General features: G+C 34.8%; 1 protein-coding gene across 5 annotated transcripts in view; it reads right to left on the bottom strand.

Annotated features, from left to right (window-relative positions):
* The window catches only part of LOC150100806 (DNA (cytosine-5)-methyltransferase 3A-like), a 745,691-nt gene that overhangs the window by 195,838 nt on the left and 524,888 nt on the right, over positions 1-24,965 (bottom strand). For all 5 annotated transcript variants that reach the window (XM_090401182.1, XM_090401184.1, XM_090401186.1 and 2 more), the window contains one exon: positions 16,396-16,547. In XM_090401182.1, the coding sequence (XP_090257308.1) occupies positions 16,396-16,547 (152 nt within the window). The remainder of the gene's footprint in view (positions 1-16,395; positions 16,548-24,965) is intronic.

Raw genomic sequence — 24,965 nt, 5'->3', positions numbered from 1 at the left:
TTTCTTTCAGGCTGATTTCTAATTCTTCTTTAGTTATTTCCTTTTCATTTTCGTTAATTGTTTGCCAGTTGTCTTTTTTAAAATATTTGTCTGTCCACAGTTCTGTGTAGTAATTTAGAAATTCTTCTAATTTCAATTCAGTGTTTAATTTTATGTTTTCTTTGGTATCTGCATTTAAGTGTTTCAAAATTTTATATACATTGGGTCTTATTTTATATAAATCATGTTCTAAATTAGAAACAAATTTGTTCCATGATTCTCTATGTCTTTTTCTGACTTCTCTTTTAGCTATGGCTATTATTCTTTTATATTCTATTTCATCCTCTAATCTTTTACTGCTTAACCATTTGTGATAGGCTTCTTTTTTCTTTTTGATTATTTCTTTCATTGTATCATCCCAGATCTTCAGTTTTTTCTTTTTATTGAATTTTTTGGTCGTTCCTAAGCTTTCATTTGCTGCTGCATTTAGTATCGTTTTTATATTAAGCCATTATATTTCTATTTCTTCATTTTATTTTATTTTGTCTAGATATTGGTTAATTCTTTGTTCATATAGCCATTGTACATTTGTGTCATTCAATAGTCTAGTTTTATAAACAAATGTTTCAATTTTTCTTTCTGTTCTTGTTACTTGTAGCCATTTAGGTGGTAATCTTAATTTTATTTTAATAAGGAAGTGGTCACTGCTTATTTCATATCCTCTGTGAACTCTAACATCTAGTGAAAATTTTGATGCCTTTTCATTTAGTATAAAGTAATCTAATATTGATTTCCATCCTCTTGCTGCCCAAGTATATTTATGTATGTCTTTATGTTTATAGAAGGAATTCATTATTTTTAGGTTATTATAAACTACAAAGTCAATCAATTTTTTACCATTCCTGTTTAGAGTATGTTCTCCATGTATTCCTATATTATTATTAATTTTCGTGTTTCCAATTCTTGCATTTAAGTGTCCTGCTAAATGTAATCATTTTCATTTATGTTATTATATATGTTTTGTAGCTGATTATAAAAATCAATATTATCTTGTTCTCTTCCCTCTTCTGGGGCATATAAACCAATTATTGTTAAGTAGACTCTATCTATTTTTATTCTAGCTTCTATTATTCTTTCATTCCATAATTTATAATGTTTTAACTGTTTTGAAAGGGAGTTATGAATCCAAATCATGATTCCTGCTTGTGCTCTTTTGTCTCTGTTGACTCCACTGTATATCACATTAAAATTTTTGGTTCTCATAGGTCCTTTTAATTTCTTTTTTGTTCCAGTGAGTACTGCTATTTTAAAGTTTCTTTCATTTAATAACTGGTCTAATTCTATTTCTTTATATGCTATTCCTCTTACATTCCAGTTTGCTATGTGTATTATATTTTGTTGTTTCCATTTTTGTTTTCCCTTTTCCATACCAGGGCGTCATTTCCCATAGATTCAATCCAATTATCTTTTTCTGTCAGCTTACAAGGATTATGTTCTCCATGTCAGGGGACTAGCCTGACGATGGAATAGTTCAGTGGTAGGGCTGCTACCTTAAGGCTTCTGAACTAGCCTTCTTCCGAATTTAAACCCATAGGAGGAATAGGGTATGTTGAAGGGGAGATTATAGAAGAATTATAGTAAGGTTTATAGAGAGGGCATAGTTATAAGGCCAGAAATGTACTCTAATAGCATAAGAGTCATAAAATAAGAAGAGTTGGATGATAGGGCCTTATAGGAAAGATTAAAGTAAGTGGATCTTCCTCAAAGTAGAAGGAGGAGAGGATAGATCCAGCTAGGAGTCCATGGGAGTGCCGCTTCCCTTACAATCAAGATGATTGCCCCTTATGGCCCTGTTGGTCCATGAGTCCTTATTCAGTATATTCGGACCACCCCACCATATATATATACACAACACACACGCATGCACACGCACACACATGGTGGGCTCCCCTATCCGCCACCCAGTGGATGCGCTCTCTAGGGGTTACAGGGTCCCCCGAGAGGGGGGGGGGGGGCCTGGTTCATATATACAATTTTTAGTGAAGATGGCAAATTAAATTTGGAAATAGACAGCAGGATTAGCAAAGTTGGTATGGTAAGAAGTCAAGTGAATAAATTTATATGGAATAAGAGAGAGATTAGTCAAAACACTAAACTAGCCATACACAAGACAGTGTTCAAACAAATTTTAACTTATGGATCTGAGAGCCAGGTTAGAAATAAAACTGTTGATCAAAGACTGGAGAGACCACGGATATGAGAGTCCTGAGAAAGAGGACTGAACAGATGGCATAAATAGCAGTATCAATATTAAAAATGATGATATTAGGAAAGAACTTGACATTGTTAGCATTCAGGAATGTGTTCACAGGCAGTATGGCCACTTAAACAGAATGGGAAGGAAAGATTAGCTAAACAAGTGTTCTTTGCCAGGATGGCAGGAAAAAGATCCTGTGGAAGACCAAGATGGATTGGTACAGTAAAAAGTGCCGTAGAAGACAGAAATATAAGATCGGAATGCTGACAGATAACAAGCTAATCTGGAGGAAAATTGTTGATGGGAAGTTAGTAATGATGTAACTGTTCACATAGTACTATCATAAGATCCTGTACACCCCCGAGGGTATGTGTCAGAAATTTGAAGATGATGATGTTAAATTCGAAAACAAAATTTTAAAATGTCAAAAAATAAATTAAATACCAATGTTATATCTGTTTTTGTAAAAAAATGCCGGAAACTTTAATTCTACATTTTCTCTTTCTTTAATGCAAAAAAGTAAATCCTGACTAGCTTGCTCACTTACTTTTTATTGACGAGCCAAATACTTTCTTTAGTTTCTGATCTCCTTATATTAACATTATAGACTTCCATGGAACCAAAAGGCTCGTTTTGAGAGACCACCAATGTAACATAATAAATCTCATTAAAATGTGCTTTAACTCAATCTCTGTTTCAACATCCCCCCCCGGCAATGTATTCCACTCCATTCAAATTTTATATCATCAGAGAATGTAACTGAATTTGTGTGCTGAATCTCTCCAGCTGAAGAGAGTAACTATGGGGGGGTGATCATCTGGATAGTGACCATCCATATGATGAATCTATGAAAAAATGATATAGATGGAACCATAAGGCTGGTGGTTGTGAAAAACTTATGAGATAGCTTGGGCCTATAGTATGGAATAGAGTGTATTATGTGCACACTTCATTCCATGCTATTGGAGATACACACTGCTCAGAAGGGAGATACACACTGCTCAGAAGGGAGATACACACTGCTCAGAAGGGAGATACACACTGCTCAGAAGCTACTTAACAGCAGAAATAACTGAATGTATTCTGAAAGTCAGGAGGTTATAAAGTATGTATAAAATGGATGAACTAAGAGATTAAGCATGCAAGCTTAATCTCTTGGTTCAACAAATGGCCAATCAGGCCAAGATAAATACTAGTTTCGTTTGATACAGGGTAAGCACAAGAAAGAATGATTATGGAAGAATGAAGGTATTGGATGAAAATGGTAGATTAGTAAATACTGCAGAGAATATAATCAAAGTATTCAATGAGCAATTACCAAGGTATTTCATCTGCATAAGTATGATACTGAAAAAAGGTTCAATGTAGATGGTATATTAGAGGAGGAAATGATGAGACAGCATGAGATATGAGAAAAATTAAGTAAACTTGTTAATAAGGCAGTAGGACTTGATGGCACATCACCACATTTTAACCCACTCTAAAGATGAAAGATATGAATTACATGCAAATCTATTCATTGTCTAGTCCCCACATATCTCTCCACATGTTGGAGAGATATGTGGGGACTAGGATACAGCAGTAGTTTGATAATAACAGTATTCTCTATGACAATTAGCATAGGTTTGTTAAAAAGAAGGACGATGGATGGAGATGCATTATACAGCAGCATAATTAGATTTTGCAAAGATTTTTGATAAATTGCACACAAGTTGCTAACTAAACTGGAACAATGGAATTAGATAATGGATTAATCAGTTGAATAGGTTAACTGGCTGGCTGTTAAATATTAGTGCCACAGGGATTGGTTTTGAAACCCTTATCATTTAAATTGTATATTAATGATATTGAGATGGGTTAAACTGGAGATATGCTGCTGTTTATAGATGATAGAAAGTTGAGGAGTGGAGCAGAATTTGAGGCCTTACAGGAGGATCTGAATAGAATATGTGAATGTAACAGTGAACTGTTACATCTACTTACATGCCCATTTTTCTCTGTTGCAAAGTTAAGGTTTGAAATTTAGTAGTGAAGGAAAGATGCAGAGTATAATACTGGTAGAGAAATTTTGAAGGAGGTGGAGGAGATGAGGGATCTGAGAATGCTAGTGGACAAAAACCTGAAGTTTAGGGCTTGCATTGCTAAAATTGTGAGATCGCAATGGACTATGGCATTGATGAGAGCAACTTTGACAAGTAGAAGTAATGATGATTCGTTATTGTATAAAGATTATGGTTATTGTATATCTGTAATCAGATATTGCATATGCCTCATATGGATTACTGGGTGCAGTTATCTGGTCTTCATGGAAATGAGAATATCTTGGAAAGAGTACATAGAAAAGGCTGACCAAGGTGATTTCATATGTGAATGCTTGGCATGATGACAGATTGAGATTATGCCATTTGAAGACCCTAGTAAATGGGGGGGGGGAGCAATGTTCTTGAGTATATAAGTTGTTAAGAGCTTGGTAACCAATTAAGAACAGGGATAGAACAAGAGATCTTCCCTGAAAGCTGTATAAGGAGAGTGTGAGATGTTTTTGCATGGAAAGGATTTAAGACCCAGGATCCTTGTATGTCCTCCATTAAATATTGCCTAAGAAAGTTGTTCCTCAGGGAATTCAAAAAATTCATTTCCTTATTCACAAATGTCATCTCTTCATTCCAGTCTGTATTAACATACAGACTTGAGTTTGTTATAGAATACCAGCGAAATATCAGCAATAAGTTAATAAATAGTTATCTTTTTATCAGGCTGTGTTCTATACCATTAAAATTAATCAACAAACAAGTACCATGTTTAGTTTCAAAAGTAGGATTCCCAAATTATCTTTGCTCTAAATCCACCCAATATACCAATGTACTATAAGAAAAAAGATCTTCAGGATAAAGGACCACAACCATGTTGTTTTGAGCCAAAACCCAGTTTAACAATACAATACAATATGCATCAGGACTTGAAGAAACCAGATATACCAGTTTTCTGATCATTTTCAGTGAATATCTTCACTTAAACACAAGTAAGTAATAATATAATAGTTTTGTTTAATGGGAGAAACATATGCTTAAGAATAATAATTAACTTTTTTGATTTAGTTTTTAACTGTTTCAATTTAGTTATTATTAGCTGATAACCTTTGACACCAAGGAATTTTCATAGGCACAAGGATATGAGATATCACATGCACTTCAGAAAAAATTTCACACGTTCTCAAAAGGTATAATATTCAAACATCCTTCAAGCCTTACCAAAAATTAGCAACTCTTATCTGTTCTTTTCTTCAAAAGATCCTGTCCATCACCTATAGAATTCCTTTCTCCTGCAAACTGAAATACAGGTATCTCTTGCTTAATGTGGCGAAATTAATTACAACAATCCCTTGATATACGCGGCAAGAGATTTGATTAACGCACCTTTAACCCTGGGGAGCTCGCAGTTGATCTGATAGATACATGCAAAATGTTTAATATAAATATTCTTACACAATTCAGTGTATAGCTTATAGGTCATGAGCAGCTGTGCATTCATATGTTACGAGTGATATGCCACACTGTTTTTTGCTAAAGGTTTGTGATATTTGATAGTAAATTGTATCTGAGAGATACCGCGACCTCCGATGTCAGTATAGTATGGCTTAGTTGTTGTTGTTTTTTATTCTTTGTTCAATAATTTCTAGATTGTAACTGAAAATAAATAAACCATCATGTATTACTGAAATAGGGAGCCAAAGGCTTATTTATCATACATGTCCTCTAGGAGATGTGATTTACATTATGGAAAATACTAAGGAAAGCGATCTGGAGCTTACTCCACATTTACTACGAGTTGCCCATAAGGTTGCTTATGCTTGCATCTGCCAAAACTTTTAGTTTCTATATTCAGCTATGAAATAATGTTGGATTCAATATCCACTTAATTTTTACCATCATGTATTATATCTGCAGTGTTTTTTCTTTATGTTTTATTGCTTGTTTGCCGAGGTCTGGAGAGTCATTTTGCTTGTTATCATAGAATTTATGCTGATAAGAAAAAACTAAAACTGTTCAAACGACTCTTAATAACTTCTTTTGATAAAAAAAATTGCAGTAAATAATGTATGTACAAGTATTTATTAAACATTCACTTTGCATTCATTTTTTATCTTTCCTAAAAGAGTACCATACAAAACGAATTATTAATACAGTAATCGATCATGGACGAACTGTAATTTTTATCATTGATTATTAGATTTGATGAACGTGATTTTGATATACGCGGTAACATAGAGGGATTAATTAACTGCATTAATCGAGGGATACCTGTATTTTGGTCAAACTTGAAGAATAGCCAATATTTCACTGGATGAACATAGAAAATATATCCAATATGTAAACTGAGCTGCTCTGAAATTGCAGATCATGCTGACACAGGCCACTGGATCTAGTGGGAAAAAACACTCTGTTATAAAGATGTAAATATAAAGACTGTTTACAGAATCTTCCACAGCTCTGCAACATTCCCTTAACTTGAATAAATACGACTGCCTTACTCTACCAAAAATCTGGGAGACTGTCATGGTGAAAACATCAGTAGAACAATCAAGATTCCCTTTTCACACTTATATAACATGCCAGATAGTACTGTAGCATCATGGCACATTTAGAACTCAGTCTGTGTTACTTTCCAGCTGTTGTGCCTATGTGCATATATTCATATCTCCTATTCTTGTAACATGAAAATGTCTTGGTGGCCAAGGCAAAATAATTATTATCTCTACTTCCATTAAACATTTTGGGATGCAATCATTGCAAGCAAAAATGGTGCTAATTACACATATACATACATTTTGGGGATACCCAAAATTAATTGGAATTTTTAAAATTTTTTTTAAATTTTATTAAATTTTATAATACCATATTCTAGTTTCCTTCAAAGTATTCTCCATGTGAGTCAATACAACATTCGTTTTTTCCACTGCTGAAAACAGTTCTGGAACTGTTCAAACCAGAATGCTGTTTATGGCTTCCAGTGACTTTTCTTTCACTTTATCCACATCAACGAATTGCTGCCCTTTCATGATTTTCTTTATCCATGGGAAATATAAAAAAAAAAGTCACGTGGAGAGATCGGGCAAGCAGGGAGGGTGGGGAACAACTGCCATGTTGTTTAACATCAAGAACTGGAGGACAGACAAGGCCGTTGGGCTGGAGCATTGTCATGGCGCAGCAACCAATCTCACTAAAGTCATTAAGAACTTACTCCCTCAAATTATGAAATTTTAACATATTTTTTTTTATCCTCTGTGAGCAAACAAGGCACAAATTTAGTGGACACATTTCATTTGAAAATCTTATGTTAAAATTCAATGGTATATAAACTCCATGACAAATTCGTCTCTTCAGAAACTTGCCATACCATGCATAAAGTGAATTTCTGGACCTACTACATCTTCAGCCCATAAAAACTTATTGCTGCATGATGCTCTTTGGTGCACACACAAGTGCACCAAAGTATCATTAAATTTCTCATGTCTATGTGTTTCCAGAGATCCAACTAATTAATCAAGTACAAATAGTCACTTAAATACAATCAGAGTTCATATTCATAGCTGCACATGCAATCTGATATATATATATATATCAGTGGCATCTTGTGCCCAATTTGGTTGAGTGTGCTATCATGGTTCATGCAACATGTCCTACATAATTGGTCCAATGCAATCTATTGTAGGATAACTTTGAATACTTTAATTTATCAATTAATTGTAAACAAATCTGCATAGAGTGGAGGAGCAATGTGTTTGTTTTAAGATATATTAGAAAGCAATAATGAAGGAGAATGCTATATTTGATTGGTATATTTGAATTACTCAAAGGTGTAAATATGTAAATATGTGAACCATAAGTCATGTGAGAATGGGAAATGTAAAGAATAAAGAATATAATAAGTGTGAGTAGAAATGCTAATTATGAAGTTGTTGGGTGGAGCAAATAGCATGTGATCCTATAAAATCTATGCATGCAGAATTGGATGATTACTTTTTCTAGGCAGTTGCCTTCCCTTCTACATATGTGTCCAAAATATTGCAGTATTCTCTTTTCAGTTATGTTTATCAGTCTTGTGTGGATATTCAGTTCTTCTAGAATACTTTTGTTTGTTCTCTTTTCTGTCTAAGACACTCTTAATAATCTTCTCCAGTACCAGAGCTCGAAAGCCCCAATTCTTCGTCTGTCATCTTTTGTCATAGTCCAAGACTCAAAATCATAGAGAAAGATTGAAAAAACAAAGGTTTCTACAAGCTTAATTTTTGTCTTTTTGGAGATGTGCCTGTCTTTCCAGATCTTGGTTAAATCAGTCATTGCTTTTTTAATTAGTCCTATTCTTCTTCTTATCTCTTTTTTACATCCATCTTTTTTTGTTATCATCACTCCAAGGTAGTTGAAATGGTCGACAATTTCAATTCCTTCTACATCTATCTCTTCTGTGTTGTTTAAAATCATTATTTTCATTTTATCCTGATTTATTCTTAAACCACGGCTTAGGCTTTCCCATTCTAATTGATTCAGGATGGATTTTAATTCCTGTTCGCTTATTGCTATTATCACTGTGTCATCTGCATATCGTAGGTTAGTGATTGTTCGCCCACCTAATTTAATGCCTCCATTCCACTTTTCTAGAGAGCTTTTCATTATAGTTTTGCTGTAAAGGTTGAATAGTAATGGTGAGAGTATGCATCCTTGTCTTGATCCTTTTTCAAATTGGAATGCAGGGGACACCAAGTTTTCAGTTCTTACTGTTGCTTGACTTCCTTGATATAAGTTCTTTATGAGGGTTATTAGATAGTTTGGTATTCCTGATTCTTGCATAATATCCCATAAGATATCCCACCTCATGCAGTCAAAGGCCTTGGAGTAATCTATAAAGCATAGATAAAAGCTTAAGTTGAATGCCCTTGCTTTTTCAATTATTTGTCTGATGTTAGATATATATGGTCTCTAGTCCCTCGACCTTTTCTGAATCCTGCTTGTTCTTCTGGGATCTGATGGTCTATAAAACTTTGTAATCTCTCCTTAATAATGTGTAGTAAAATCTTGCTGGTATGTGAGATGAGGGCAATGGTGCGGTAGTTTTCACAGTTGTTGTGATTGCCTTTTTTTGTAGATTGGGATAATGGTGGAATTGGTCCAGTCATTCGGCCATCTTCCAGATTTTGTTGCATAAATCGTGTATCCAGTTGACTGCATTCTCTCCAAGGTGTTTTCAACATTTCAGCTGGTATTGAATCAGGACCTGGGGCTTTGTTTTTCCTTAATTTTTTGATTGCTTGTTCTACTTCACTTATGAGGATCTCTGGTTCTGTTTCAATGTTTTCCATAGCTCCTTCGTCTTCTTGTTGAATAGCTGGAGCTCGTAAAGCTCAGCGCAATACTCTTTCCATCTTCTGGCTATGTCATTAGTGTCATTTAAGATCTTCCCATTTCCCTCTGCAATTATATTAAGTTTTGGTTTGAATTTTTTAGTTATACCCTTAACTTTCTTGAATAAATCTGCTGTTTCGTTAGAGTTGGAGTGTCTTTCTATTTCTTTACAGATGTTTTGGATATAGCTATTTTTATCTTTTTAACAAGATTTCTTAATAGCTTTGTTCAGGTAATTTGGGTTTTGCCAATTTGTTATTTTAATTTGTTTCCTTTTTTCAATCTGGATGATATATTCTTGCAAAAGTGTTCACTTAGTAATTCTACTATTTCAAATGATTCAGTTACCTCCCTATCATCAACATTCATTAAGATCATTCTGCCACAAACATTCTTTCTTTTACTTGCAACATAACGAAAGAACTGTTTGGGATTATCTTTAGCCTGCATTGCTAATTTCCTTTTCCTTTGATATTCTGCTTTTGCCTTTCTTACCATACTAGTTACCCTTCTGACCTTTGCTTTGTGCTGTTCACCTTTCTCCTTAAATTACCTCCACAATTGTTTCATTTTTGCATCTCCACTTAATGATGATATTCATTGATTTAACTCCCACTTGATTTACTCCACTGACTCTATGTATGCAGTCTGTGATTACTTCCCTCAAACACTCCTTTACCACTTCCCATGCACTATCAACATCCAGCCCTTGCAGTTTTTATGCCATGGCACTGATGCAAGCAATCTCCTAAGCTTGTCATATTTACCAGCCCTGTAATTCCATATATACTGTAAAAATTCGATGTAGCTTCAAAATGACAAAGCATTTTCATCAATTTTTACAGAGTTGACCCAGTGAAATTTGTTATAAAAATAACCTGTATGTCTATGTATATTAAAAAGTTTGTTAATGTAAATAATCTTAATGGGAATTGTCTATACTTACTGCCCTAAAACGGAAAATTCTAGAATGTATTGAACAAAAGCAATACCTTGCCACCAGAAAACGTTGTATGTTAGCTCCTTATAAGGATTGGAGCATTCTCGGCCAATACAAATGTTGAAGAACGACAACATCGAATAGACTGGAACTCAACTTCAAACATCCATAAATGCTCTAATGAATTAGAAAGATGTATCTTGGAATCCAAAGAAATAGCTCTCGACCATGCCCATCTAAACAGTAATCTCAGTTACAGCCTGCCGGATTCACATAGCGCTGTAATCCAGTTTTGGTGCACTCATATCATTCACATGCACAGTGCTTCATGCTAGAACTAATGCTCGGATTCAATTTCAAACACAACTACTGCTTGTTCTGAACTCTGTTTTGTCTAAAGTACGATATATTTTTAAGATGTTGTTTTCTCCATGGTACTGTATTCACCTGACGAAGTCAGCATTTCCGATGAAACTAGTAGTGAAATCTTATTAAATCTCTTGTATTTTATTTCTCGATGTTTAAGTCAGTTAATAATTATAAGCATATATATATACAGTCATACCCCGAAGTTACACGGTAGGTGGGACCAACAAAAAGCGCGTAAGTTGAATTTGCGTAAATCGGGTATAATTTTGCATACAAACATACAAAATATTAGTTAATTGGGATCAAAGGTTTAAAAAACACCTATATTTTTTAAGAAATATAATCATAATTGTAGTTTTTCGTACATAAAAAAAAGAAAGTTATTTCGATGTCAATGGTTTCATAAAATCTAATAGATTCGTCTGATGGCATAATGTCTTTTTCTTGTCATGCAAAATTTCTTCATAGCATCATGTCATCTTCCTTATACCCTCTTTTAACTTGCGGTGTCGAGGGTCCATTGATCATCGGACCTCACTCCATTTACAGGATAAGGTGGTCAGCCTTATGCCCCGGTGTATCCTATGGCCTGTAGTGTTGAGTTCTCGAGGCCAGTTTGCCTGCTTTGCAGGATGAAAAACCCCAGAATAAACTGGGGAAAAAACCCTGCTGTCCACGCCCAAGACTGGCTAACTTGGCTATGGCTGAGGAAGATCCCTCAGCTCCTCACGTCACCGATGGGAATCGAACCTAGGACACTCCTTCCCCAGGCATATGGTTGCATAGCCACTAGGCTAACCGCACGGACAAGCAAATTCTTCATAGCAAGCTAATGATTTTTTTATTCCTTACCTTGTGGCTACAATTCGTTCCTCGTCAGAATCTATGTCCTCCAAAATCTGTAAACCTTTTTTTTATGATTGTTCTTACTGTGGATTCCTGTAGATCAAACTTCTTTCCTAGCTCACAAATTTTCATTCTGCCTTCAAAATCCTTAATGATGTTGAGTTTTGTTTCCAAAGTCAATGTTTTTCTTTTCTTGCTAGCTGTAGAAGAATCGGACTTGCTTCTTTTTGATGACTTTATTATCTTTTGTGATAAAATTTTTATCAAGAACATAACATTAAACAATAGCAAGGTTTGTAGACTATGAAAATCGTGTATGAATGGAGACCGTGCGAAACACGTCAGTGCTTGTTCACAGCATGTGCGACACTGGCGAATGCGATTGGCGCCGGAAAGATACGACTTGTGGTGAGGCATGAAGCGGGACGGGAATACGTACATATATGAAACCGCATAGCTCCGGATTCGGGTAGTTGGGGTAGTGTAAGTCTGGGTATGACTGTATATATAATAAACTTAAATTACAATAAAATAAAACTATGTATGAATGGATAGACATATACAGCTCAATTTTATTGTAACTAAATGCAAAAAAAGATAGAATAACAACAGCAGATTTAAGGAGACATGTGCCAGAGTGGCACACATACAAATATATCTTGGAAAAAAGTTATTGTTCGGAATAGTAAGAATCAAACGTTTCCAAATTTTGAATAAGGAAACACAGTCATTTTAGTTCAAGTTAGGGTGATACAACAGTGCTATGGCACTCTCTGAAGCACCTAAATTTAAAATGGCAAGAACATCACTTTGAGCACATATTCAAAAAGAGTGTCAAAGCACTACTACATTGTCTTAACTTGAACCAGAATGACTGTGTTTACTTACCAAAATTTGGGAAACTGTGATCCTTATTAATTATAAACTCCCCCCCTCCATATATTTGTATCAAACATTATATCTACTGTACTATACTATGTTACACATAGTCAAGCCTCTCTTGAAAACTACTGTTTTCTAAAAGTTGTAGTCTACCTTTTGGAATCCATTGCTATTATTCTACCAGTAACATTTATACATTATATTCAGCTATAATGAAGATGATCTGTAAGTTTTCAGATAAAAATATTTGGTTATATCTTATTAATAAACTATTATATGTCTGCATATATTTAGTCTTGAGCAGGATAAAATTGAATTTCTTATTGAAAATAAAAACATTCAAGAAAGTTTTAAAGCGAATAAAAGTTGAGCAGCTCTTAGATGTGAACTGTAGATTAAAATACACAAACATTATTCAAGAAAAAATTAAACAGTTTCAGAAGAGAAACCAAACTTAGGAGATTCAGTGGCAAACCCCGAAAAAAACATTGATTGATTCAGCCAGAGAGGCATGTGGTGAGATTGTTTGCAAGGATAGAAAAATCAGAACTCCATGGTGGACACAGGAAGTTAAAGAGGCAGTGAAGAAAAAGAAGAAAGCATATCAAAAGTTTCTGGCAAATAAGTCAGCTTGTGCTCTTAGAGAATATAGAGGCAAATGTAAGAAAGCTAAACACTGTGTAAAACTATCTAAACAAAAGTCAAGGAAAGACTTTGGTAAGAACATAGAAAATAAATATCAAGAAGGTGGCAAAATATTCTAGGAGCTGAAGTTGAAGAAGCTCAGAAATAAAGGAAAAAGTGCTGTAAAAGAAATTAGAGATGGTAAAGGTGACATGAAAACTGGAGAAAAAGATATCCTTGAAGTATGGAGTAATAAATTCGAAAAATTGCTAAATGAAACACTCAGTAACAGCACAGTGGTAAAAAACACTGACAAGGTGTATCAGGAATACACATCCATGCTTGAAGTAGAAAAAGCCATCAAAAGCCTTGAATGTGGAAAGGCAGTGGGAATAGATGATATTCAACTAGGAATGCTCAAGTATGGAGGTATAAAAGTCTTACAGTGGCTGCACTACATAGTTCAGAAGGCTTTGACAGAGGATGAATTCCAAATGATTGGAGTAGAGCTCTCATAGAACTCATATATAAAAAAGGGAAATAAAACTGAATGTGAGAATTACTGTGAGAAAAACTGAATGTGAGAGGTATTTCTCTACTGAGTGTTCCTGGTAAGATTTATGCAAATATACTTGAGAAACGGTTGAGAAGGATTGTGGAAGGGAAGCTTGGTGAAGAACAAGCTGGATTCAGGCCAAATAGAGACTGCCAGGATCAGATTTTCACTTTACAACAAATAGTTGAGTAGTCATGGGAATATAACAAACAACTGTAGTTAAGTTTTGTAGATCTAGAAAAGGCATATGACAAGGTGCCAAGAGAGAGGCTATTCAAAACACTACAGTTGTATAGTGGGGCATTATATCAAGCAATATTTAGTCTTTATTTAGTTGTAAGTCAGCAGTTAAAACTGAAGGAAGTACAAGAAGATGGTTTAATGATGAATCAGGTGTCAGACAAGGATGTACATTATCACCACTGGCAGAGAACACTTGTTTTGCTAATCTTTCTTCTCCCATTCTGTTTAAGTGACCATACGTAGCGCCTCCGTAGCGCAATTGGAAGAACGACGGTACATTGCGCCCTTCGATTGGAATAGGCTTAAGTTCGATTCTCGTCGCGACGGGAGGAATCTTTATCTGGTCGATTTCAATCGATGGTGAGTTAGCCGATCTCATACGGAGGTAGCAGGGTTTTTTCTCCCGGAAACTCGGGTTTTTCATCCCGCATACATACAAATCGGCCCTTCAGAACACACGCAATTTACAGACAAAAATTACTAGTTGTGGTGGTGTTGGAGGTGGGCGGTAGATGGCGTTGATTCGTAGTAGAGGTAAGGTGTAGAGACAGTTGAAGATGTCCTCCCGCGATGAGTCTTCGGACTCCTTGGAGGTATCAGGAATAATAATAATAATAATAATACCACCTGAGATTAGCTCTGCTAACAATATCAAGTACTTTCCTAATATCCTCATTTTTAATATGATATTGTCATCGATGCCATCTGTTCATGCACCTAATGTTTCTTAGGACTCTCATTCTGGTCAAGTATTTTATTTCTAACCCAGCTCTCAGATCTATAAGTTAAAATTGGTTTGAACAGTCTTGTATACAGCTAATTTACTTCCTACCATACCAGTTTTGTTGATTATGTTGTCTATTTCCATATATAATTTACCATCTTCATTAAAAATGTTGCCTAAGTAGCTGAAATGTTTTACTTGTTCTATAGTTTCTCCATTCACAACGCAGTTGATATTTTCATTGCTTCTGCCTATTTTCATTGTCTTTGCCTTGTTATTGCTGATCTTCATACCATATCTATTACAACAGTTATTTAATTTAGTCAGGGAATCTTGCAGACTTGTAGCGGATTTATTTAGAAGTATAACATCATCTGCATAAAGCTAAGAGCTGATATTAACATCTCCAATTTTGATAACTTAAATACAGATCTTTGTTATATTTCCATGACTTCTCAACTATTTGTCGTTTAATATCAGGTTTAATACCACTTTCCTTCATAATGTGATCCAGGAAAATGACCCAGAGGAAGATTAAGATATAGGTGGATTGATACAGTAAAAAGTGTCTTAGAAGATAGAAATATAAGATCAGATAATGTTGGAGTCTTGACAGCTAATAGATTGATTTGGAGGAAAATTGTAGATAGGAAGTTAGTAATGATGTAAGTTTCATGTAGTACTATCATACACTGTACATCCCTTGAGGATACATGTCAGGAATTTGATGATGATGATGATGATATATTATTTTCCGTATGTCACAAGTATCTTTAAAATATCATGTTCAAAGACAGAAAATGTATCATCATTCAGATAAAAACTCCATTTTCAAAAAAAATGTAATGAGAAATATCTCAATTCCTCAAACTTCATAAGGATTTCAGGAATAATCTGTTATAGTGAGCACTTGCTATATGCAGAGAATTAATTGCCTTTAGAACAGTACTGTGTCTACGGAGACAGAACTTTTTGGTGATGATTATCGCGTGCATGAAGGGTGCTCTTCGTGGTAATATTCTGTTATTAATGTAGACAGGAAGCAAGGACAGTGCACCAAAATCTAGACAATATCATGCCATCCATTTGAATGCAGTTAACTAGCATTTGTAGAACTAGTGCACTTCCAGGAACAGGCTCTGTCTCTCTGACTTAAACTGGGATTTGTGAAGTAACATATTTTCTTCCGCCCGAGGAAATGGTCTTCACCCTAAGGAAGACCTAGAATAAACCGGATACACAATATAAAAAATTAGGCAGTGCATTCATTTAGTGCTGATTAAGGAGTAACTGGAAGATTTCTGCTCAACGATCCTATTATGGGTTATGCGAAGAAAAAAAAGATAAGTTCACTGTTAATTAAAGATGATGATGTTTTTAGAATGCAGCTAGCTGATGAAAGGCAATCTTCTATGCTGCCATTATATTTATAACAGTAACTGTCAAGGGAAAAATAAAAATACTAGGATACTAGCATATTTATTTATTGAATTCTTTCCATTAAAAATAAATAAATACATAAAAATAATTAAATAAAACAATAATAATAAAAAAAAAGATAGCAAAGCTACTGACCTGAAGGAAACGTGTTATAGTAAATTTGTACTCTTGTGGCATAGATGCTACATTCTCATAGAGCCAGAAAACATGTCGTCCTTTGTTGAAAAGTTGAACAGCTTTCAGAACCCGAAAAAAATCAAAGAATAGCTTACCAGTTCCTGTAGGATCTAAAATAGGAAAGTACTATAGCAGAGTAATACTAAGCAGCAGAATTAATTAAGATATCATATTTTATAATATGATAGAACACACACACATACATAGTATAGTAACACATTAATTGGGTGGAACACACTGAATAATGTATGTTCTATTTTATTGTCCCAACAGTAATAAAAACTAATGTGCTTCTTTGCAGAGGCAATTAGAGGAGACAGATGCTTTGTGTTCAGTAGCAGGTAGTACTTAATCTGTGGTTATTCATATATGATGTGCTTTTTTTTTCAGACTGACTCAAAGGAAATGGGCACTCAAAGGGGAAAAATCAAAAAAAATACCTTACCAGTGTTACACCCTGATACCTTAAGAATGTAGAATTCCCAGTTATCATGGTGTAACATGAAGAGAAAATAAAATAAAACTCCTGTATAAAAGCTAATAGATGAATTATTTAAAAGAAAGAAAAATATTCTTGCATTCAAGTAAAATATATATATAAAAAAAAAGTGTTTGTTGAACTAACTAATAAAAGAAGAAAATATTACAGTTGTGATATAAAACAATTAGCTAAGTAAAAAAGAAAAGATTAGTGATAAGAAATTGTATGTGAGAGGCTAGAGATTAAAATATTAGGTAAATTCTTAAAAATTTGGAAGGGGGATTAATTTAGAGGCTAGCAAAAGAAAAACAATAGACTATCGCTCAGGGTCAATTCCCGGATTTGAGACATCGTCACGGGCTCGCCGACCAAAGGATGTTTGGCAGAAAAATGCCACCCTAATTGGTCGGTGAAGTCGAATCAAGTAAGGGGCAGAGAAAAGAAATTAAAGTGGGTGCCGTTAGGAGTCAAGGTATAAAAGGGTTAGAAACCCCCAAAAAGGCTTTTTCCCGGATGCTAGTTTCTTCACAAGCTCCTTCGTATAGGTTTCACGTGGTTTTCCTGAGTGGCAGGATTGGAGTTAATCTCCATCGTCACAACAAGGAAACAACAGTGAGCGGGATTTCGATTCTGTATTTCCTATGGTAAGAAACGAGGAATGCCATTTAGCTAAAAGAAAGAAGGTATTATATATATGTTTCATAATCCAGTGACAACTACGAAAAAAGGAAATTGTAAAGAAGTCGGTGTCCACGTGGTGAGTCTCACAGGTATAGATGATTCTAAAGTGTGTTCTTAATTCAAGTACGAAAAGTAAAGACCGCATAAGCACAGTTTAATGCCAAAAGGAACTTAGGAGTGACAGATTATAGGAGAGATCATACCAGGATAGTTCAATCGGAAAAAAAGTAGAGGCCAATATCGAAAACTCAAGAGAAAAAGGTACTGTAAAAATCTTGTGTTAACTGAAAATCATCTGTGATTGTAATCATTATTCTATTACTGAACTGTTGAAGAGACTAAGAAAATTTATACTAGGACTTTAGTACATGACTGATTATAATGAAAGTATGCTTGTTAATATTAATATTATATAAGTAATTCATGTGTCCTGAGGATTATGCATGTGTATTGTAACGTATAGAAAAGTTTTAAATGTCAAAGTTAAGTGTTAACACAGTGAAAGGATAAGTTAATCTACATAGTTTTGGATAGTTAAATAGAGTGAATTGTTCACACATGTCCATCTGCTACAGCATATAGCGTATATTCCGACTAATATAGGGTTAACTAAGGTGTTAATTAGATCTGGGATTATACATATGATATTATGTGTTGAATTTGTTATGGTGGCATGATCGTAATACCCATATAGGATCATAGCCAAATTACTTGTGATAAGCTAATGTTATTTTGTAAATAATTTCTTAGTATTGAATTGAATTATATTATAAATTGAATTGTACCATGCTAATGAGTTTATATGATAAAACAGTTGTCTGAAATTGCTGCCCAATGCACCACTTGAAAAACGTATGAACCTAATCACACGGGAAATTAATGTGTTAAGAAACGAGATAAAGTGTCACGACTGCAATATTGTTTCACATTCAGGCATAATTTAGTAATTGCTCCTTGTTTTTGTATTTAATATCTCAAACTAAATGTCCGGGTTGCTTAAGGGTCAAAGCTGTATAACTGAGAGGAGACCTCAAAGGAATGTGGAGAACCGACCAGGGCTTCTGACCTAATGTCCAATCCTCACCTTCTCGTGGTGCACCCTGTTGGGTATCTACTTGGATACTGAACGAAAGAGGATGGGCTGGCAATTTGGGATTTAGCCGACCAAATTGCATTCTTATTGGTTAAACCAAAATAAAAAATGGAACGACATGACAAAATTTCATGCCGGCTGGGGCGTCGCCCGGTTAAACAAGGCCCCCGTTGTTTTCGCCAGGGAACCAGGGCGAACAGCGAAAAGTCAGCTACTGGAACAAATCTGAAAACAAACCCCAACTCAACATCACCAGACTTAAAGATCAGTACTATCAACGTAAGAAGCCTGAATGGCAAAGAAATGGAGCTAGCTGAGGAATTAGATAAGTACCAGATCAACATAATAGGGGTGACTGAAACAAAAAAGACCAAAACTGGTGAGATCTTTCTGAGCAATAAATACAAAATGTTATATTCAGGCAATGACAATCAAGGAAAAGAAGGAGTAGCCATAGTATTCAACACAAAATACGAGGCTAATCTTCTTGAATGTCAGTCAGTCTCAAGTAGAGTAATGTGGGCAAATATGAGAATGGGGAACTGGACAATGAGACTTATTTGTGCCCATGGTCCCACAGAAGGTTCTACTAAGGTAGAAATGGAGGAATTTTTTGAGGCTTTAGAAAAAGCAACTGACACAATGAAAAAGGAAAAGATGGTCCTTGTTGGGGATCTAAATAGCAGAGTAGGAAATGATTGTGAGACATACAAAAATATTTTGGGAAAATTTGGAGAAAAGAGCAAAGCTAATAATAATGGCAAATATCTGTTGGATTTCTGCTCAGGACATGGACTGGTTATTACTAACACCATGTTCCAACATAAAAATGTGCACAAATTCACATGGAGAGAAGAGGCTAGGAATAAGAAAAGTCTCATTGACTATGTTATTGTTGATAGTGATGTTCTCTCCCTGGTGCAGGACACCAGAGTGTACAGAGGATTTGAAATTGGAAGTGATCACTATTTAGTCTTGAGCAGGATAAAATTGAATTTCATATTGAAAAGAATAACATGTAAGAAAGTTTTAAAGCGAATAAAAGTTGAGCAGCTCTCAGATGTGAACTGTAGACTAAAATACAGAAAGATTATTGAAAAGAAAATGAAAGAGTTTGAGAACAGGAATCAAACCTTGGAGATTCAGTGGCAAACTCTGAAGAAAACATTGATTGTTTCTGCCAGAAAGGCATGTAGTGAGGTTGTGTGCAAGGATAAAAAAAATCAGAACTCCCTGGTGGACACAGGAAGTTAAAGAGGCAGTGAAGGAAAAGAAGAAAGCATATCAAAAGTTCCTGGCAAATAAGTCAGCTTTTACTCTTACAGAATACAAAAACAAATGTAAGAAAGCTAAACAGTGTGTAAAACTAGCTAAACAAAAGTCATGGGAGGACTGGCAAGAATATAGAAAATAAATATCAAGAAGGTGGCAAAATATTCTGGAGGTTGTTGAAGAAGCTTAGGAATGGAGGAAAGAGTGCTGTAAAAGGAATTAGAGATGATAAAGGTGACATGAAAACAGGAGAAAAAGACATCCTTGAAGTATGGGGTAATTACTTTGAAAAACTGCTAAATGAAACAAGCAGTGATGACAGCACAGTGATAAAAAACACTGAAGAGGCATGCAGTCAGGAATACATATCCATACTTGAAGTAGAAAAAGCCATCAAAGGCTTGAAATGCGGAAAGGCAGCAGCAGTAGATGATATTCGACCAGAAATGCTGAAGTATGGTGGTATAAAAGTCTTACAGTGGCTGCACTGCATAGTTCAGAAAGCCTGGACAGAGCGCCGAATTCCCGATGATTGGAGTAGAGCTCTCATAGTACTCATATATAAAAAGGGAAATAAAACTGAATGTGAGAATTACAGAGGTATTTCCCTACTGAGTGTTCCTGGCAAGATCTATGCAAGTATACTTGAGAAACGGTTGAGAAGAATTGTGGAAGAAAAGCTTGGTGAAGAACAAGCTGGATTCAGGCCAAATAGAGGCTGTCAGGATCAGATATTCACTTTACGATAAATAGTCGAGAAAGCATGGGAATATAACAAAGATCTGTATTTAAGTTTTGCCGATTTGGAAAAGGCATATGACAAGGTGCCAAGAGAGAAGCTATTCAATACGCTGCAGTTATATGGTGTGAATGGGGCATTATATCACGCAGTACTTAGTCTTTATTTGAGTTGTAAGTCAGCAGTTAGAATTGAAGGAAGTACAGGAAGATGGTTTAATGTTAAATCTGGTGTGAGACAAGGATGTACATTATCCCCTCTGTTATTCATTATCTATATGGATCACCTTATGAAGGAATGTGGTATTAAACCTGATATCAAAATTGTACATGTTAATGTCAGCTCTTTGCTTTATGCGGATGATGTTATACTTCTAAATAAATTCGCTACAAGTCTGCAAGATTCTCTGACTAAATTGAATAGCTGTTGTAATAGATATGGTATGAAGGTCAGCAATAAAAAGACAAAGACAAAATAGGCAGAATCATTGAAAATGTCAACTGTGTTGTGAATGGAGAACCTGTGGAACAAGTAAAACATTTCAGCTACTTAGGCACGATTTTTACTGAAGATGGTAAATTAAATATAGAAATAGACAACAGAATCAGCAAAGCTGGTATGGTGGGAAGTCAATTGAATAAATGCATATGGAGTAAGAAAGAAATTAGTCGGAACACTAAATTAGCTGTATACAAGATAGTGTTCAAACCAATTTTAACTTATAGATCTGAGAGCTGGTTAGAAATAAAACACTTGACCAAACACTAGAGACCGCAGATATGAGAGTTGTGAGAAAAATTAGGCACATGAATAGATAGAATCAGTGATAATATCATATTAAACATGAGGATATTAGGAAAGAACTTGACATTGTCAGCATCCAGGAATGCGTTAGCAGAGCTAATCTCAGGTGGCATTTAAATAGAATGGGAGAGGAAAGATTAGCAAAACAAGTGTTCTCTGCCAGGTTGGCAGGAAAACGACCCAGACGAATACCAAGATATAGATGTATTAATACGGTACAAAGTGCCTTAGACGACAGAAATATAAGATCTGATAATATTGGAGTCTTGACAAGTAACAGACTGATTTGGAGAAAAATTGTAGATAGGAAGTTAGTAATGATGTAATTTTTTCATGTAGTACTGTCATATCATGTACACCCCTTGAGGGTACATGGCAGGAATTTGATGATGATGATGAACTAAATGTCCCAAAAGGCACAGCATAATATAAATATTAGGGACACTAAGGAGAGAAATAACTTAAATATTTGTATTTTTGGGTGATATCTCGTGCATAGATAATAGTTGAACATAGATAAGCATAATTTCACTCTAATTGGAATAATAATCATAAATTGGGACACAACACCAGTTTCTGTAGGATCTAAAACAAGAAAAGACAGCAGAGTAATAGTAAGCAGCAGTGTGTGTGTGTGTGTTCTATTTTATTGTCTCAACAATAATAAAAACTAATGTGCTTCTATACATTACAGGAGACAGATGCATCAACTTCAGCAGCAGTAAGCAGTACTTAATCTGTGGTTATTCATATGTTATAATGTATGTTTCTATCGGACAGACTCAAAAGAAATGGGCACTAATCAAAGTCTCACAATCATGATGATCACAGGTACTATATAATTTTATTCATGAAACTATCTGCTTTAATTAGTGATCATTTACAGTTCTACACAAATGGTATAGTATCTGTATGCATATTATTTGCTTAACATGTTTATGCTGAAGTGATTAGCTGGTAGATTACAGAGGGAAAGAGAAACTGATTAGGTTGTGAACAACAAAGTGGATAATTCACTTTAGTGAGTACGGGCATGGCAAATCCGAAGTACTTGATGCTGGACCATGCCTTACTTCATGTAATATACATCTTTTATATTATCTGTAGACTGGTCCCTCTTCCTTCCTTGCTTCTTTCTTCTCTTCTTGCTCCTTACCCCTCAATGCTATTAGAGTATTCGAGGGTTAGGGGTGAATCTTTCCTATTTTGCTGTGTCATTTCATCTTATACACTATTGTGAGACACCAACCCATCTGGCCAGTGTGGTGCTATAAGGCCAAATACCTCCCCATGAAGATAATGCAAATGATTAATAAAATAGGAAAATTACATACTGGCTCATCCATCGCCCAGCATAAAAAGGGACGCGTCCTGGACTTAGGCAGAGGGTCTAGGTCAAAAAATATGCTACAGTCTGCACTAGCTACAATGAGTCCACCTACAGTGCACAATGATAGAAGGATATTACTAGGAACATATAACTGCAGATCTCTACGGGATGATGATGATAGATTGGAAGAACTGATGAAGGAATTGGACCATATAAAATGGGATGTTGTGGGCCTTTCAGAGATAAGAAGGAAACTCTCATGCGATTAAAAGATGAACATCTACTCTACCACTGTGAATGTGACAGAAACTCAACTGGTGGTGTAGGATTCCTAATAAATAAAACAATCAAGGACAATGTCCTGTTTGTTAATAAAATAACATCAAGTATAACTGAACTAAGTCTCTTCATAAATAAAAGATACCAATTGAAAATATAGAAATATATGCCCCAATTATGGACCATTCAGATGAAGAGATAGAAGATTTCTATGAAACATTAGAATCCACGTTAAATAATTCTAAAGAATTCTACATAATTATAATGGGTGACTTTAATGCCAAGATTGGAAGCAGAGATGACCATCTGAACTCCATCAGTAAATTTGGATTTGGACAGAGGAATGAAAGAGGAGAAAGCCTTACTGAATTCGCAGAAGAAAATAACTTCTTTATTATAAGCAGCTTTTTCAAGAAGAAAATCAACCGAAAATGGACAAACTTACAATGAAATAGACTTCATCCTCTCCAACAGAAGATATATAATAAATAATACCTAAGTGCTTAATAGATTTAATACTGGAAGTGACCACAGACTAGTAAGGGCAAAAGTATGGATCAACAAAAAATGGGAACGGAATAAGCTCATAAGAAAAAAGTCCAATTTAGTGAATCTACAAAACCTCTACCACAATAAAAGCTGTTATAGAGAATCACTCAAAAATGAACTAAAAAAGTTAAACACAGCTACTACCATCGGTGATGCTAATGAAATATTAACAAAATCTATCTTGAATTGTGCACTAGAAATAGGAGGTGTAAAAAGGCACCAAAGAGAAGAAAAACTAAGACAGGAAACCTTAGATTTGATGAAGAAAAGAAGAGATATGAAAAGAGATTTGAATGACACCAATAAAATAGAATATGTGGAAATTTGTAAAACTATACGTAAAAGGATGAAACATGAACTTAGATCATATAATACTAGGAAATTAAAGAAACAATAGAAAACAATAGTAATATGAAGGTCCTAAGACGAACATTATCAGTTGGAACAAAGGAAACAAAGGAAATAGCTGCTGTAAGAGGAAAAAATGGTGAACTTATAAAAAAATAGAGATGCAATAATCAAAAGAATTCAGGAATTTTATACTGAACTCTATGAAGACAAAGACCGTGCAATCCAAGAATCATCTATGGATAACTCGAGTGAGGAAGAACATGATGGCCCTGAGATCTTACAAGGTGAAGTGGAAATGGCACTGTGAGAAATGAAGAATGGAAAGGCCCCAGGAGAAGAAGGAATTATGGCAGACTTATTAAAACTGGGAGGAAGCCCTGTCATCAAACAGCTGACTAAACTCTTTAATAAATGCCTAAAACAGAGAAAAATTCCAAAAAATTGGAACAATTCACTTCTAATATTAATTGTTAAAAAGGGCAATAAGGAAGAAATTAAAAACTACAGACCTATAAGCCTACTCCCCACCATATATAAAGTTTTCACAAAAATTATAAATAATAGAATAAAATCTAAACTAGAGGGAATGCAATCCTGTGAACAAGTTGGATTTAGAAAGAATTACAATACTTTGGACCATATTCACACATTAAGACAGCTCATTGAAAAATCAATTGAATACAATAAACCCTTATGTCTGACCTATATAGAGTACGAAAAAGCATTTGATTCAGTTAAAACATCTGGAACACTAAAAGCATTTGAAACCTAGGGAACTGAGAAACCATATATTGAAACACTAAAACATATTTACAATAATGCAACTTCTGTAATTCAATTATATAAAAACAGTGAAAAGTTCCCAATACAAAAAGGCATCCAGCAAGGTGACACCATATCTCCCAAGTTATTTACAGCTGCACTAGAGAAAGTCTTTAGAAGCCTTGAC

This window comes from Typopeltis vanoorti, chromosome 12 (genome assembly GCF_054136105.1).
Source record: "Typopeltis vanoorti isolate ZY-2024b chromosome 12, IOZ_Tvanoo_1.0, whole genome shotgun sequence".
NCBI classification, from domain to species: domain Eukaryota; kingdom Metazoa; phylum Arthropoda; class Arachnida; order Uropygi; family Thelyphonidae; genus Typopeltis; species Typopeltis vanoorti.
This window is presented reverse-complemented; position numbering and strand designations above follow the sequence as displayed.